Genomic DNA, 16,612 nt, shown 5'->3' with positions numbered 1-16,612 from the left:
TTCCTTAGACAGTGGGTGAGGCAGAACAACAATTATCTAAGCATATTCCTTGAGTTTGTAAAAAAAAAAAAAAAAGTTTACTAACTATGGACGATCACAAGACAGAAACTCGGCTTTCGCTGTATTTATGTTTTGTACGTTCATATTAGCTTGTGCTTTTAAATTAAATTGCCTTTAAATTACATTTTGACGTACACGACTGTCTCCGCCCACGTCGTTCAGCCAGCCTGTGTGACGTACACGACTGACTCCGCCCACGTCTTTCAGACAGCCTGTGTGACGTACACGACTGACTCCGCTCACGTCGTTCAGACAGCCTGTGTGACGTACACGACTGATTCCGCCCACGTCGTTCAGCCAGCCTGTGTGACGTACACGATTGACTCCACCCACGTCGTTCATCCAGCCTGTTTGACGTTACGCCGCTTCTTTCATTTCCAGCTTTGTAGATCTCCATTTTCTTTAGGCCGTCTTACAGGAGAAAGGGGATTAAACTCGTGAAAAAAATGAATGAAGAATACGACGTTATTGTTTTGGGAACTGGACTCACGGTATAGGTTTATTTAGCTTAGATTTAAAATGTATTATCTGCATGCTCTTTTGTATTATATATTGGTTTCGTATGCGCTGAGCCTGACAAGCTAACGATAGCTATGCTAGCTAGCTAATGTTGGGCGATCTGATAGACGACAGATTGTTAGGCCTCGCAGCTAACGCAAGCTAATTTATTTTCCAGATTTTTCTACCTCTTGAAATCCTAGCTGGTTGGCTAATATTGATAGCTAGACTCGATCCCTCGTCTTGTTGACGTGTCTGCAGTCTTTTATCGATGCAGTTTTACAGGGAAGTTGGAAGATTTGGTTGCGTTACTAGGGTGTTAGCTAGCTAGGGGGCTAGCTGGCTGTGTGGCTAACAGCTAGGTTAGATGGCCCGTGGATATGTCGAGAAACACGATCTTGAGTTGTAAGTGATCAGGGTCCATCAGTTCTAAATATTTTGCAATTGGCCACTGGTGTGTGCATCACTAAAGCGGCGCAAGTTAAAGTTAGTTTAACTTGCGATGAGCTTAATTAAAATTAGCTAATAATGTTAGTTAAGATAACTAGCTACCGTTAAAGTAGTTAAACTATCAATATAGGAAACATTTTACGGTCTCTACTCAGTTAATTAACAGTAGCTAGCTAGTTAACTAACTTGATTTGGTTGGGGATTTACACTTACATTTTTCTAGGTAACGTTACCCATGCTATACCTGTGCTGTACGTAAGGTTAGCTGTCGTAACTCATAATGTTTAACAAGGTTCAATACACAACCGCACCCTCCTTCAGTATTTATCCTTACTAAATAGCAAATCTAACCCGGTTCATTTAATAATGGCAAATGTAGCCGTCTTTGCTAATAGAGCAGTCTGTTTCTAGGAGAGGACCACATTTTGATCCCAGTAACTGTGCTAACTTCATTTAGATTATGCTATAGGTAAACTCCCCAAGTTTTCTTTTCTTATAGCAGCACCGGACGTAGCAAAGAATGTTATATACTCAGCACGGAATTAACTGATGAATAATGCAAGATTGTGCAAATCATAGACAGCCAGTGTATCTTTACTTGGATCTTGCAGATCTACTATGTCAGGGGAAAAGCTCGTGATGAGAATGAGCCTAGTTGCTGTGCATTGCTTTGAGCGATGTTCAAGATCTCCTGTCTATAACAGTAGTTGACAAGGATCATCATGCTTTTTTTAACTGGGGTTGTAGTCAAGTAGGTGTTTTTAATCGTCAGTGTATTACAGATTTTAATTTCATCAAACTAATTTTTGATATGACATCAGTCAGGCCTCTGAGTGTACTATATATAAACAGGAAAGAAGTGGGGAATCTGGAGAAACAACTTTATTGTAGTGTCTTAATGTTTCTAGTTAATGCATTGGCATGGCGATGCAACAATGAGGAAGTGAAAGTCTAACATTGTTAATTTTGAAAAACTAAGAAACTGCATTACTAATACAGGCAGAGTTGTACCAGATCATTCAATCACTAAAATGTACTTACTCATTTATCTTAAATTCCACATAGATGTGAAACTAAGTACTGTTTAGTACAATTTCTCTATATTGCATTCACATGCTTTGGTAATTTTACATCTGTCTTCCTACATGGGCATGTAGGGCACATTTTGCTGTTAAACACATCATACCGTTTCTAGAGTGTAGTTTGTATTGCTTAATGTTTTCCTGTCTCTTTCTTTGCTCTTCCACAGACTGAGCTACAGAATGACTGACATCTGTCTTTGTAATGACATTTATTATTTAAAGGGCTTTATTACACATTCCTTAGTTCCCTATTATTTTCCCCTCATACAAAATGTCCATCTTAATGTAAATTCATCTAGTGGGATAAAGCAAGTTATTATTGAAAATAGTTCACCTTTAGAGTATTCCACAGTGAAGGAACGTGAGGCAGTCAAGAAGAAAAGATCAGATGAACACAGAGAGAGTTGAGTGACAGTTTTTAGAATAGCAACCCATTGCAGATTTTGACATGCTGATTTTATGCTGGGATTTGGGACTGGCTGACAGGCAGCCCAGCATTGCCAAGCTTGTGGGTCCCAGCAGGGAGTCAATGACATGAAAAAAGGAGTTGAAATGTCAGTTTATCTAAGAGTGTAGGACCTTTTCATGTGACTGACTGAAGCTCATCGTCCCTACATGTTTTTGGGGTATCTCTTAATACAATGCATTGGAATTGTCAATGCTGGGCCACTTGTGCCAGTATCTTGAGTTACTGTAAGAGGTGGAGTTCATTTCTTCCTGTTTACTCTGAGAATGTGGCCTTAAGACTTGGATGTGAGTCTGTACTTGGCTCTAAAAATATTTACCATCTTGACTGGAAAACAAATTTGCATTTGTTATAACTAACTACAATTCTACCTCACATGCTTACTCCACAAAGCAAGATGTCTTGGTTGTCTTTAGGTTAATCCGTCAGCAGTTGCAGACTTGGGCAGGTTTATTTGAAATGAGTTGTGTGGTCGTGTGATGCCTCAATGGCAGTTGACTCAGCTGTATTGCGGAGATGAGTGATTGATGTTTTAGCTCCGAGGTGAGACATTGATTTTGATCTGAAGTCAGGGACGATAACCACCCTTTTAGCACAGCAGTTTGAAGCCACAGATGCCAGAGAAAGACACGACCAGTCAAGAAGGATGATTCTGGTTTTGAGAGTGTTTCTGTGTTTAGATACTTTAGGGGCAGGGGTGAGGGATGTGGGCTTCTGGCACAGGCTGAATATGAACAAAAGAATGGCCAACGAAGACTGGAACAACACGCATTAGCTTCATATCCTGTGCCACAATGAGGCTCAGTATGCAGTGAAACTGTTGTCATCCCTAGCAGGGCTTTGGCACTACTGGACTTGCTGCTGCTGTACAGCTGGGCTTTGTTCAAACTTGGGCTTGGCCTACATATTTTCTAATGTTCATACCTTGGCTGGCTTGCTTTTTTAAAGGAATCCTGCTGGTGGTGTGTAGGCTACATGCCTGTAATGATCCCCTGGTGTGATTTGACCTGATAGCTTCAGACAGCAAGGCTTTCTGAATTATATCAAGCAATTATGTGACAAGTAAATGCACTGTTCTTTTTGTAAAGAAGGCATTCTGCATGCTCTGTTTAAAGTCCATTCCATCACATGACACTAAGGTTCACTTCTACAACTACAATTAATCGCATTATGGCTTTGGGGAAGGCGAGGAAACTTTCAGTCTTCCCTTCATGTGCTTATTTGTTATTTCCTAGGCTGAGAAAATGGGCCTCATTTTAAATGATGGCACCCCTTCAGTCAGTTTTACTATCTGAAGCCAACGTCTTGTTTACTTCAAGAGGTGACTACGTGAGTGGGGCTGTACTGCGGCCCATGCAAATTCTTGCCCTGAAGCTGAGCATATGAAGTTGACTCAGGAATCACACATTTTGCCATCTTTGATTTTTTTTTTTCTTGCTTTTTCCTTATTTCTTTACTATTCCTTATTTTTTATATCCTAATTTCTTTACTACTATTTCCTTTCTACACAGTTGTGCTTACAGTAAAAACAAGCCCTCCACCCTGTTTCTTTTTTTAATTTCTTTTTTTATAACCATCCAGGAAATGAATCACTTTAATAGGTCACACTACATGAGTTAGTATTTCATGTAATAATACAGCATGGATTGCATAGAGAGAGCCAGCCCCTCCATGAAGAAGCAGAAGCATCAGTAGTCATTCTCTAGTGTCGGTTGTTGTAGAAGAAGTGAAATTTCTATTGGGGCGTACACACAGTTTAACATCTTAAATTTGTCATTTGTAGCCTGGCACTCACATAGGCAAGTGCAGTGAATTTCACCTTTTTCCACACATCTTTTTTAAAAATATATATAATATACCTGTTCAGAATAAGAGGTCACATCCTGGCATCCTGCAGTATGTGCGTGAGAGGACATGAACATGAATCTTACTTGCTATGCGCGTTTCCTGCAGGAATGCATCCTGTCGGGGATCATGTCTGTGAAGGGGAAGAAGGTCTTGCATATGGACAGGAACTCCTACTATGGAGGAGACAGCGCCTCCATCACCCCTCTGGATGATGTAAGGCCTTCAGACAACCCTAAAGCTGTTAAGGAGATAGCTTAGCCAAGAAAATTCTATGACTAGCAAATAGTAGTCATGTGAAACAATTGGGATCACAAACTACACACACACACATATACATACTGTGTGTGTGTGTGTGACTTCCACCCTTAGTTGTACAAGCGCTTCAGCCTACCCGGCAGCCCTCCTGAGTCAATGGGGAAGCCCCGTGACTGGAACGTGGATCTCATCCCCAAGTTCCTCATGGCCAATGGTGAGAAGTGACCAGCCCCTCCTGCACAGTTCCACATACTTGTGCCAAGGGGATCTGCAGCCCTAGGCAAACAAATCCGATTCATGTTCTGGAAAACTGCAAGTGCTGCCACATCCAAGAACTATGCTGCTCCTGTTGCCTAGCAGTCAGTTATGTCTTAACACTTATGCTATCTGGCGGGTTATTCATACCTTTGAGGGAGGATCATACTAATGAATAGGCAAAAGGACTGTGCTGTAATGGTGTGATTCCAAATTTTTGTTATGTTGATATTAGTTATGTCATGGAAATATTTCTTACATTTTTTGGGGGTCGGTGGGGCGTTGTATTTTTGTTTTGTTTAGGTCAGCTGGTGCGTATGCTGCTTATCACACAAGTAACCCGTTACCTGGACTTCAAAGTGATAGAGGGAAGCTTTGTCTACAAGAAAGGTGGCATCTACAAAGTGCCCTCCACCGAGACTGAGGCGCTGGCTTCTAGTAAGTGAGCTTTCAAGTTCTACAACATGGTTGACAGGTCAGTACCCTCGCCTGCGTATTCTTGATTGTGAAAGACTGACAGCTGCAGGCATTATGGAGAAAATGCCCAGTATACCTTGTGGTCTTTGATACAGTGCAGTCAGAAGAGACCAGGTTCAGGAATTTGATTTGGTTTGGGTCAGTGATGAAGGCAAAAAGTGAGTGTGTGTCTTTAATTCTCTAAACAGTCAAAAAAGACGTTGAGGTCCTAAAATGGGCTCCTGCTAAGGTTGGTTTTGGTATTGCTTCCTTTTTTATATGCAGCACACAGCAGAGTGGTTAGATTATTTTTGTGTGGTAAGTGTAGTTCCTCTCCTATCCTCAATTAGCTAGAAAGTTCCTTAAAATTGTTAGCATCTGATGTGCTACCCAGTTTCACCCAAAGTACACGGCCTGTTATTGAGGAAAAGGATCCGATTCTGTAGCCTAAGATCCAGGTACCACTTGTAAGGTTCTCTTTGCCCTCCTAGGCCTTATGGGGCTTTTCGAGAAGAGGCGGTTTCGGAAGTTTCTGGTCTTTGTGGCCAACTTTGATGAGAACGACCCCAAGACAATGGAGGGTGTGGACCCCAACAAGACCTCCATGCGTGAGGTTTACAAGAAGTTTGACTTGGGGCAGGATGTCATAGATTTCACAGGCCATGCCATTGCTCTCTACCGCACAGATGAGTAAGTCATGTACAATATCACTCAACCATCTAAAGATAGAAAAGTGAAAGACACTGATCCTAGTTGTTGGCTGTTTTTCCACCAATGAAAATGTGTTCTATCTGTGCCACCCCCTCTCTGTAGCTATCTGGATCAGCCGTGCATAGAGACGATAAACAGGGTTAAGTTGTACAGTGAGTCCTTGGCTCGATACGGCAAGAGCCCCTACCTTTACCCTCTGTATGGCCTGGGAGAACTCCCCCAGGGTTTCGCCAGGTCAGCCTCTTCTTCACCTCATGGGCATTGCCATTATTATATGAATAATATGGTTAAAGCACTATTTTATAGAGTTAGAAGACACCAGTTCAATATATTTGGATGTTATCCTTTACTTTTTTTCAGGTTAAGTGCCATCTTTGGAGGAACCTATATGCTGAACAAGTCAGTTGAGGAGATCATCATTGAAAATGGCAAAGTGGTGGGCGTAAAATCAGAGGGAGAGGTGAAATTTTTTATTTTTATTTATTTTTTATTTTTTTGCTAAACTGTGACCATCATTATTAAGTCCCAGAAAAGCCTTTTCTGTCAGCTCATGATAATACACCGAGGTTTTTGATTCATACTAGAGTCTACAACCAGCCTGCCTGGTTATTTAGCCAAGTCTTAATTTACTGAAATCTACTGAAATGTAGCATCTCCTTAAATGTCCGGGTGGTGTGGTTTGATGCCTGTCGTCAGATTGCCCGCTGCAAACAGCTGATCTGCGACCCCAGCTACGTAATGGACCGTGCAAAGGTTGTGGGCAAGGTGATCCGAGCCATCTGCATCTTAAGCCATCCTATCAAGAGCACCTCGGATGCCAACTCCTGCCAAATCATTATACCCCAGAATCAGGTCAACAGGAAGCATGGTGAGGCATGCAGGAAATAACATCACTGCCCAAGGGCCCTGTTCATATAGATTCTTATTCAGTGTTGGATATTGGGCTTTGTTGCTTCCCATATGCAAATGATGGCACTCATTTATCTGTGGGGCTTGTGTTGTAGATATCTATGTGTGTATGATCTCGTATGCACACAATGTGGCTGCCCAAGGTAAATACATAGCCATTGCTAGCACCACTGTGGAGACTAACGACCCTGAGAAAGAGATCAAACCAGCGCTGGATTTGCTGGAGCCTATTGAACAGAAGTATGTAGTGTGCGTGTGCGTGTGCGTGTGCGTGTGCGTGTGCGTGTGCGTGCGTGTGTGTGCGTGTGTGCGTGTGCGTGTGCGTGTGTGCGTGTGCGTGCGTGTGCGTGCGTGTGCGTGCGTGTGCGTGCGTGCGTGTGCGTGCGTGTGCGTGCGTGCGCGTGCGTGTGTGTGCGTGTGTGCGTGCCCGTGCCCACGTGCAGATATGAATCAGGATGTGACTTGTATTGAGATGAAAGTAATTTCTTTCTTTTAAGTCTGCTCTTTGTTCAATCCATAGATTTGTGAGCATCAGTGATCTCTATGCTCCAACTGACTTAGGAGCTGAGAGTCAGGTTAGTCTTTAACAGGGGTCCTTCTCTGATGCCTAGTCTTGGGAGATTTTCAGTTTTTGTGTTGGGTTCTTTTTAAATCTAATTACTTGAATAATTTACTTATATTAATCAAATGCGTTAATAATTTAATACATTGACAAAGAATGTTAAATGTGCCAGAACGTCCATATATCTCAGCTGGGAATAATAAATAGTAAACATTGTGTGTTTTGGACTCAGGTTTTCATCTCTCGCTCATATGATGCTACAACCCACTTCGAGACCACCTGTGATGACATCAAAGACATCTACAAGCGCATGACTGGCACAGACTTTGACTTTGCCGAGATGGAGCGCAAGAAAAATGACATCTTTGGTGATGGAGCTGACCAGTAACCTAGCACGACCTAGGCACTGTTGAATATCGCATTCAGAGGATGGTAATCTTAAGGAAAAAAGAAAATATGAAAAAGAAGAAAAAAGGTAACCAAAGTGGGCTAGCTAATGATTTCAAGTATAAGTTTTTGCCCATAAAGGAGTTTCATGTATACAGTTACAAATTTAGCATATAAGGGGGCGGGGGGAGCGCTGGCAGTGTGCTTGTATAATCAGGTTATGAGACATATTGCACTGATAGTTGGTTGACGATCTGTATATGGTTACCATCATGTCATAGTGTTGTCTCCCTGCTCTGTCAGGGCAGCCATATAGTCCAAAGATGCCAAATGATCAGATGTTTTCAAGTGACATTAAAGCCACAGCTAAAAGACATTACTCAACAAGTATTTTTTTGTAATTATGTCCAAAAGCTAAAAGATGTCATAAGCAGAAGTGACTGGGGGGAAATATAAAATGGTCTGTTTGACAAGGTTGTAAAAAAAAAAAAAAATCAAACTTTGAGAACCTCAAAGGAATCAATGCATTGCTTTTTTTCCTAAGGTTTTGGTGCTTTGGGGAGTTATTGAACTGTAGCTAGCAATGTATATCCAAAACTTACTTTGCAAATGTAAGGGAAGTATCAAGCACACACAATGTATATAATCCTCTTTTCCTTTACATAACGCTTGTCCAGTCACTGATTATATACACATTTAACTATATGCCAACTAGTTCTGTATTGGTTTGAAATAACTGACTTATTAGCTGTAAATTGTGGCCTGTTGGCAGGGCAGGAGTTGGAGGTTATCAAGCTCATTACATATCAGTTGTTGGGCAGGGCGTGATTCTCAGGCCACTGATCAGGGGGGTTATCACATGTCAACGGGAAAGCTACTTGACTCCAAGTCTGTGGGGGCTGCTTAAACACTGTGCTTTTGAAGAACTGTCTCCTTGCCTGTTCGTGCAACACAGCAGCTTTTAAAAGCAGGTGACAGACGTCTCGTTCTTCTTTATATCTCTGTCGTGTTACAAAGGACCAAATGTCTATTGCAGTATTGACAGGACAGGGCCCTGTGCAAGATAACATCAGTGTTTTAAATTCGGATTAACTGCTGAGCAAATGGGGCTCAAATGATTTCTGTACTGCAAAGTAAAAATGTTGACTTGTGAAATGTCACTGTTTGAGTTTTTCTTCTGAATAGTAGTTCTGTGGGTTTCGTTTGACAAAAGTTTCTGAAATGTAATTTTTCTTTGATTTAAAAAAAATTTACATACTGCTCAACTTGAATATGTATGGTTCAGATCGATTTTAAAACTAATGGCATAAATAGAACATACACCATGCTGGATTATATTATAATAGCCACGATAGTGTGAAATTTTTAATACCATTTTACATCATGTACTGTGGGTTTACTGAAAATGTTAGGCAATACGTAAGCAAAAAAAATAAAAACACGCCTCCCAGAATTCTCTGCCTGTACACGACAGTCCATTTAATAGCTCACATGAATCTTCTAAAAATAAATGAGTTCGTTTACACAAACAAAACTCTATATATGGATTAATCTGTTGATTGTTTAGTAATGGGATAAAGGCGAAAATAATGGATATAGCTGCTGCCCGATCGACGACTTACGGAGATCTCGGTAAGATGAATATCGCTCAAGTTATTAGAGGGGAAAAAATCAGTAGTTCCTTTTTACGTGGCTCACATGATGAATATTATGTAGTATACGCGTTTGGTTCTAGATAAAGTTCTGTGTGTAATCTTAAGGTAAGAACATATTCGACGCTTTGCCGTTTTGTTTTTTTTTTAGTCTCAGTGTTCGTCAGCCTGAGCTCCACACCACTGTGTATTTCGGCTGCAGGTCATATCTAATGCAGCCATTGCTTACCCAGTGAAATTGTTGGATAGGTTTTTGGGCCGACCGGACGTCGGTGCACGAGGCCGCGTCTTTAGGGCGATCCCTGCAGCTCAAGCAGCTGATCGAAGGGGGCGGGTCCGTAAATATAGTAACTGTGGACAACATCACCCCGCTTCACGACGCCTGTATGCAGGGTCATCCGCAGTGTGTTCGCATGCTTCTTGACGCCGGCGCTCAGGTTAGGACTCTCTTCCTCCAATGTTTTTGAATGCATATTTGAGTTAGGCTGATGTGACATCATATGAATTCGCTATCCTTGAAAATTGTCCTGTTTAAGGTGGATGTACGGACCATTCATGGAAGTACCCCTCTCTGCCATGCTTGTGCGTCAGGGAGTGTGGAGAGCGTAAGACTACTCCTGGACCACGGAGCGACAGTAAATCCCTCCCTCACCGCCCTCACTGCCTCCCCACTCCATGAGGCCTGCATACGCGGTGAGTCTAAGACTGGATGTGTGCAGTGGAAAGCGGAGAGTGAAGCAGACAGAATCGTTAAAAATAAAATCCACACAAACAATGAATGCTTGTTCTTAATCTCGAAAGGCTATCCAATTGTCAACCCTAGGGTAAAGACAATGTCATCGGTATTTTAGTTACATGGGGTTATAAAGTTACATTAGTTCACTGAGAACATAAAATATTTTTGGTGTAGGTAACCCAGAATGTGTGAAGTTGATGATATCAAAGGGAGCACTGCTGGAGGCCTTCGATATTCACTTTGGGACGCCGTTGCACGCTGCCTGCGCTAAAGCACATCTGGATTGCGCTCTGCTGCTGCTGAACGCAGGTGCGCACGGGACGATCAGATATTAAGATGCAACTTCAGTAATTATGTCCTATTCAGGTGTGTCGAAGCTTAAGGATGATATGTTGCGCTTGCGGTTTGAAAATTATGTGTAAAAAATGTAATAAACAAGAATTAGCATACATAGTAGGTAACATACTAATAAAGCTTTAACAGCGTTAGGGTGCTGTGCAATCACTTGATTGCAGTTGTTTATAAAATTAAGGAAATGCATTTTTAAAGGTGCCAGGGTGAATGCCATAAAGTTCCATGAGACCGCTCTCCACCATGCCGCGAGAGTGGGGCGGACAGAGCTGATCGAGCTTCTGGTGGAGTTTGGGGGAGATATTAATGTTTCAGATAACCTTGGACGCAGACCCATAGATTACACCACCCCAGGGTCCTCGGCTCACCTCTGCCTACAGTACTTTGAGAGTAAGACTGCTACTTTACGTATGGTCATGCGATGTGATATCTTTCTGTAATATGAAAAATGCACTTTTTATTAAGTTGTTTATTAGGCCTGTCGTTGTTGTTATCCTGTATGAGTTCAGCTTTGTTCAGGTTCTGTGTTTTTTCTGCAGATACTCCGCTGTCTCTGCAGCAGCTGAGCCGTATAGCACTCAGGACTGTACTCGGCACCAGAGCACTGCAGGTTGTGACCAAACTGGACATTTCACGACGCATAATCGATTACCTCTGTTATACGTGATACAGTCCCTTTCTGGATAAAGCAGAAGAGGATTATGAACTTGAAACTGTCACTGACAAAAACGCTAGACCAAACAGTTGGAAATGATTTAAGAAGATGCCTATGTGCAGCTGATGCGTGTCTTAAATATGCTGAAAGAAATAAAAAAAAATAATCGGCTGCAGAACTTTCTTGGTTGAAGCAATAATACTACATCTCCCATAATGCCCGGTACTTGCGACCTAAATAGCAACGATCACGTGATGCCCTAACCGGATAAACACTATATTTGTGTGGTTTTCACGATTGTATTAAATCGAATGTGTTTTAGAATCTCTTTCTCGTCAAATATGGATGTCAAAACAGCAAGGCCCTATTTCTTCGGCGATATCGGTAAGACCAAAATAGCTCGCGTGGTCGTGACAATTGCTGTACCTAGGTTATCTGAAAAAAGCGGCATATGCTACTCTATGCTATAAAGCATAGGATATGTACTACTAAAAGGAAAATCTCATTTAATCATTTGTCATTAGTACTACATATTAACTCCTGGTGTCGTAAAATATCAACATGCTTCTGTCATTTTGAAGCAATCGGATAGCTGTTTGATAGACTACAGTGCATCATACCCGTCATACATGTTATTGATATGCTATTTCACAACGGACATATTCTGTGTGATAATACTAATATCTAATTAGTTCTGCTTTATTTGTGGTTGTCTGTGTTAGGATTCTGGTCTGAGAGGACAGAGGTACACAAAGCTGCTTATTGTGGACAGGCGTTTGAGCTACAAAATCTAATCCAAAGTGGGGCTTCAGTAAATATAGTTGCTGTAGACTCCATCACACCTCTCCATGAAGCTGCTATCAGGGGACAGAAAGAGTGTGTGAGGTTGCTATTGGATGCTGGAGCACAGGTTAGAGTTACATGTTCAGCGGTGGTAGAGGATGATGGCTGGTTTTCGACCTGCATGTCTACACTGGGGGCACCATCAGTTGGTGATTTGGCTTCTGCAGTATACCTACTAAACCAAATACTTAACTGATTAATTGAATTAGGAAATCTCAACATTGTGCCGGACTTTGGCCCTTTGGCACACCTGCACTACACACCTGGTCAATCCGGGCTAACCACCCCTTACCCCCATTTTATAAACTTTTTTTTTTTTTTCTGTGGCAACAACTGTTTTTGGTAATACTTTCACAACTGGAAAAGATGACGCATTACACACCACTGATCACACAACCTGGGGATTCTCTCTTCATGGTTGTACTGGCTTCCAGGTTGATGCGAGGAACGTGGATGGTAGCACTCCCCTGTGCGAGGCATGCTCTGCTGGGAGCTTGGATTGTGTGCGGCTGCTGCTGGAGTATGGTGCAAAAGTCAATCCTGCTCTCACCTCCCGCACCACCTCCCCACTACATGAGGCCTGCATGGGAGGCAAGGAATTGGAGTGACAGCCTATTTACCAAGTTAATATTTCAAATTCACATTTAACGTGGAGGTAACCTAGTTCACAGTAATCTCTTACTGTGTGTGTGTGTGTGTGTGTGTTGTGCATAGGTAATGCTGAGTGTGTTAAATTAGTGTTAGCAAAAGGAGCTAGCCTAGAAGCCTATGACCTGTACAATGGGACTCCACTACATGTAGCGTGCGCTAACCAACAGCTGGAGTGTGTCAGGGTACTGCTCAATGCAGGTAAATATGGGGCTTGTTAAATTTTGTTTCTCAAGCTTTGGCACTAAAAGCAAACTGGCTCTGATGTAAAATCATCTTTCATCTGGTGTGTTTATTAGGAGCTAAAGTGAATGCGGCCCGGCTGCACGAGACAGCCTTGCACCATGCAGCCAAGGCCAGCAACGCAGAAATGATCGAGCTGTTGGTGGAGTTCGGGGCGAACGTGTACGCCAAAGACAAACACGAGAAGAGACCGGGCGACTACACCCAACCTACCTCATCCTCCGCGCTCCTCCTGCAGCTTTACGAGAGTGAGTGTGCAATAACGCTAGCGTCTGCCGCTAAGAAGCCAGCGAGGTTAGTCGCTGTGCTCCACAAACACGGGGAACGAACATTTTAAGGTACAAAAAAATGTCAAATAACATTATCTTTTTTATGAATCCGAGAACAAATGTTCGGAATGGTCTTCTGATGATAATGCTTGTAGTAAATGAATTTTCTAAGACTTTTATATGAATCTTGTATGTATTCAGTATTAGCAGTTTATAAAGTTAGCAATTCCGAAAACCACCACCAAGAGGCATCCTTGACATAATTTTTAATTCTCCATCTTGTCTTTTCATTGCCTTCAGTTCTGACACTGTACTAGTTCTAAATTAATCCTGTTGTTCTTTTGTAGTTGTGAGTCAACTTAATTACAACAGCAGTTAATGTAGCTTAATGATCATAGGGGTAGATAATTGACAATAGCATAAAACATTAAATTTTTTATGCTTCTCATGAACAACTTACTATATAATTTCTTTAAAATTAAGAAACTGGATATTGTGGGTATTACATCTACCCCAAGAACAATGACTAATAGACAGTTCTTTGTAATATCATTCATTGTCAGTATATGGTCAACATTTACTTGCTTGAAGGTAGTGTGTGCACGATTACATCTTTATGTTGCTGTAGCTAAGGTTTAAATGACTGTCCACTGTGTGTGGGGACACATAATCAAGCTTTGATGCTGGTCAAGATATTTTGGATCAGAAGAAAAGTAAACAGGATAAGAATGGATATAAGCTCTCAAAGCAGATTCCAGTGTGGATGAACTGGAATGTGTTGCAAGTCTTTGCCAACCTCATCTAAGCAGCAGATGCCAGTACTTCATTAAAGAATGTAAACGTCCCTGATGAGGTGGTGTGTTCCAATTCTGCTGTTATTAAAATGTCTAAATCTGTGCCATTGCTGTTTAAATGGTGCTAATTGAGTTACAAACAGGAAATAAGTTGTGTTGGATTTAGCCTCAAGGTTAAACCTTGACCACCCAGATTTTATGTCTGTCTTGTTTGGTGTTTTATGTTAAACCAGAACAGTTCTATGATGCTTGGGTGCTGTTTTTCCTGCAGGTGATCCTCTGTCTCTGCAGCAGCTGAGCCGTATAGCACTCAGGACTGTACTCGGCACCAGAGCTCTGCAGGTTGTGACCAAACTGGATCTCCCAGGCCGCATCATTCGCTACCTCTGCTACCAGTGAAAACTTCTGCGCGCACCCACACTCAGGACAGGTGTGACTCAGAGTTCAAACTTAAGCTCTATTACAACTGCAATGTATTTATCATCTAACTGTCATTCATTATATTTTAGACATAGATGAGATGGAAAACAAATTTCTTGTTAAGTACACTGAACATGAGTGTAACATCCTTTTTGCACTTTGGCCTTAGAATTTCCATATTGTAACAACTGCAAAAGACAGAGCAAAATCTCACTTAAGTGGCGTGTCAAGGAAAGAGGGGGAAACGATATGTGAATCTGGCAGCTACATGCACCCAAGGAACTGCTCCAACTCCGAACGTGACCTACGGCTGTACACAGGGACCTGCTAACAAGGTCCTCTTTTAGTCGGAAACACAGACGTGCAGAGCACTGAGGCGTCCTGCTCAACTATCTAGAGTCTGCAGTGTCTGTCTGCAGAGTGACAGTGTCCTGTAAACAAGCTTGCAGGGAATGGCAGTTATATTCTTACTGCATCTCCACTATGAAATTCTGAAGGAACTCAGAACTAATAATGCATTGTCACATGAATTGTCACTCCTTCATAATATCTATCAAATTGAAAATTGAAATTGAATATTGGAATTTCTTAAGGTTTAAAAAAAAAACAACAACCAAATAAACAAAACAACATTGCTGGTAATTTAATTCCATCCTAAATTTCATATTAGACATTTTTGACTCTCTTAATGTTATGCAGCTGGAATGTGCTTAGATGGCCAGTCCTTGTTTAAATTATCCTGGGCTTTAAAGGAAGGGCTTAGTCCTTAGCTAATTGGGAAATGTAATATCAAAGTGTCATACTCATGCACCTCAGTCATAATGAGTGGGCATGAATGCAACTTGAAGGTAACTACTTGCTAATCCAAAAGACAATGTCTTCCCCATACATTCTTTGTCCCAGCCCTGGACTCCTCACACCCTGGCCAGAGTCACTTCAGTAAGGGCTTGTTCATTACCTGCTCGGATAAGGTGGGTGTATGGCGAACACAGGGAGATAAAGGTGTGCAGTGTAGTATATAGTACTTATGGGAGAACTGGAAGAGGAAATGCTCTGTTTCCTTTTCATTCATATCTTCTTACACAAGCCATAATGACTAGAGTACATGAACATGGATGTAACTTCCCTAAAGTCCCTACTTGTTGATCAAAGATGCATCTTTAGCATGATTGAGCTTGTTATGGCTCCATTTCCTGTATTTTCCATATTAAATATTGATTGAGTTATTTGAATCAGACTGTTATTCCCTGCACAGTTCTCTTTACCCATCTAACACATGCACATGTCCATACCCTTCTGCCCTGCTCTCATTTGCACCTGGACTAAGAAAAAAGGCAGTCATGCAGAAATAGCTCCGCTGCTCAACTCATCCCTTTCACTGTGGAACATGAGTTAGAGCTCTGCTGCATGGAGGCGTCACAGTGCACTTTTCTAAACAGGGCTGGGAAGATGCAGGAAAAATGCTGCTCGGAAATGCTAACCCTCTTCTGAAGCTATGCATACAGACAGCAGCTATGGGTGGAATGCTGTGCTTTTCTCTGCCCCGCTCTCTCCCCCCCCCAGGCCATTCTGCCCCCCACATCCCACTTTCCCTGGGAAGGACCTTTAAAGGACTGATATGTTTTTCTGCACCAGTCTTAACTGTATGTGCCAAATGCAAAAATAGCACAGTGATTTTTCCAAGATGCCAACCCTGATTCTGATGTTGAACACTAGGTAGGGTCATGGCTATTAAAACTTGATCGGCTATATTAAATTGTTCATTTCTTTTAAGCATGCATAAAGTTAACAATGGCCAGACTGGTGCTAAGGATATATTTTCAGTGATCTGTAAAATAAAAATTGAAATGTAAAACGGTATAGTTTTTTGCATTCTTTAATCCAAAGAATCAGAAAAGGGTCCAAATAAAACAGCTGCGCATTTATAGTGTAGAGCAGAGTTATTTTTAAAAATGCTGCAAAAAAATGCAAGTGCTCTAGATTCTTAGTACACACACTACACATCTTCACACAGGTTTGTTATCCCCCCCTTTTAACCTTTTCGATACCACTAGGCGGCACC

General features: G+C 41.7%; 3 protein-coding genes across 5 annotated transcripts; all 3 read left to right on the top strand.

Annotated features, from left to right (window-relative positions):
- Nucleotides 1–392: 392 nt before the first annotated feature.
- gdi2 (GDP dissociation inhibitor 2) lies at nucleotides 393–8,318 on the top strand. The gene is made up of 11 exons (XM_027020267.3): nucleotides 393–551; nucleotides 4,510–4,617; nucleotides 4,774–4,873; nucleotides 5,218–5,352; nucleotides 5,862–6,060; nucleotides 6,184–6,315; nucleotides 6,442–6,541; nucleotides 6,778–6,949; nucleotides 7,086–7,230; nucleotides 7,511–7,565; nucleotides 7,785–8,318. The coding sequence occupies exons 1-11, from the start codon at nucleotides 507–509 to the stop codon at nucleotides 7,938–7,940; spliced, it is 1,347 nt and encodes a 448-aa protein (XP_026876068.2). The 5' UTR covers nucleotides 393–506; the 3' UTR covers nucleotides 7,941–8,318.
- Nucleotides 8,319–9,244: 926 nt separating this feature from the next.
- Nucleotides 9,245–11,511, top strand: asb13a.1 (ankyrin repeat and SOCS box containing 13a, tandem duplicate 1). Its single transcript, XM_027020270.3, has 6 exons — nucleotides 9,245–9,571; nucleotides 9,841–10,028; nucleotides 10,128–10,284; nucleotides 10,502–10,636; nucleotides 10,877–11,068; nucleotides 11,218–11,511. The coding sequence occupies exons 1-6, from the start codon at nucleotides 9,529–9,531 to the stop codon at nucleotides 11,343–11,345; spliced, it is 843 nt and encodes a 280-aa protein (XP_026876071.2). The 5' UTR covers nucleotides 9,245–9,528; the 3' UTR covers nucleotides 11,346–11,511.
- Nucleotides 11,512–11,577: 66 nt separating this feature from the next.
- Nucleotides 11,578–15,785, top strand: asb13a.2 (ankyrin repeat and SOCS box containing 13a, tandem duplicate 2). 3 transcript variants are annotated; one of them, XM_081723278.1, is made up of 7 exons: nucleotides 11,578–11,717; nucleotides 12,056–12,243; nucleotides 12,611–12,767; nucleotides 12,891–13,025; nucleotides 13,124–13,315; nucleotides 14,402–14,560; nucleotides 14,720–15,785. In XM_081723278.1, exons 1-6 carry the CDS (start codon nucleotides 11,645–11,647, stop codon nucleotides 14,527–14,529), a joined length of 873 nt encoding a protein of 290 aa, XP_081579404.1. In that variant the 5' UTR covers nucleotides 11,578–11,644; the 3' UTR covers nucleotides 14,530–14,560; nucleotides 14,720–15,785. The 3 variants fall into 3 exon arrangements, with proteins under 3 accessions (XP_081579404.1, XP_026876069.1, XP_081579405.1); XM_027020268.3 differs by having other exon boundaries at nucleotides 14,402–15,785; XM_081723279.1 differs by lacking the exon at nucleotides 14,720–15,785 and having other exon boundaries at nucleotides 13,124–13,405; nucleotides 14,402–14,538.
- Nucleotides 15,786–16,612: the final 827 nt, after the last annotated feature.

This window comes from Electrophorus electricus, chromosome 11, assembly GCF_041902795.1.
Source record: "Electrophorus electricus isolate QZ-2024a chromosome 11, ASM4190279v1, whole genome shotgun sequence".
Classification (NCBI taxonomy): domain Eukaryota; kingdom Metazoa; phylum Chordata; class Actinopteri; order Gymnotiformes; family Gymnotidae; genus Electrophorus; species Electrophorus electricus.
The sequence above is the reverse complement of the archived record's forward strand: the minus strand, read 5'-3'. Positions and strand labels throughout refer to the sequence as shown.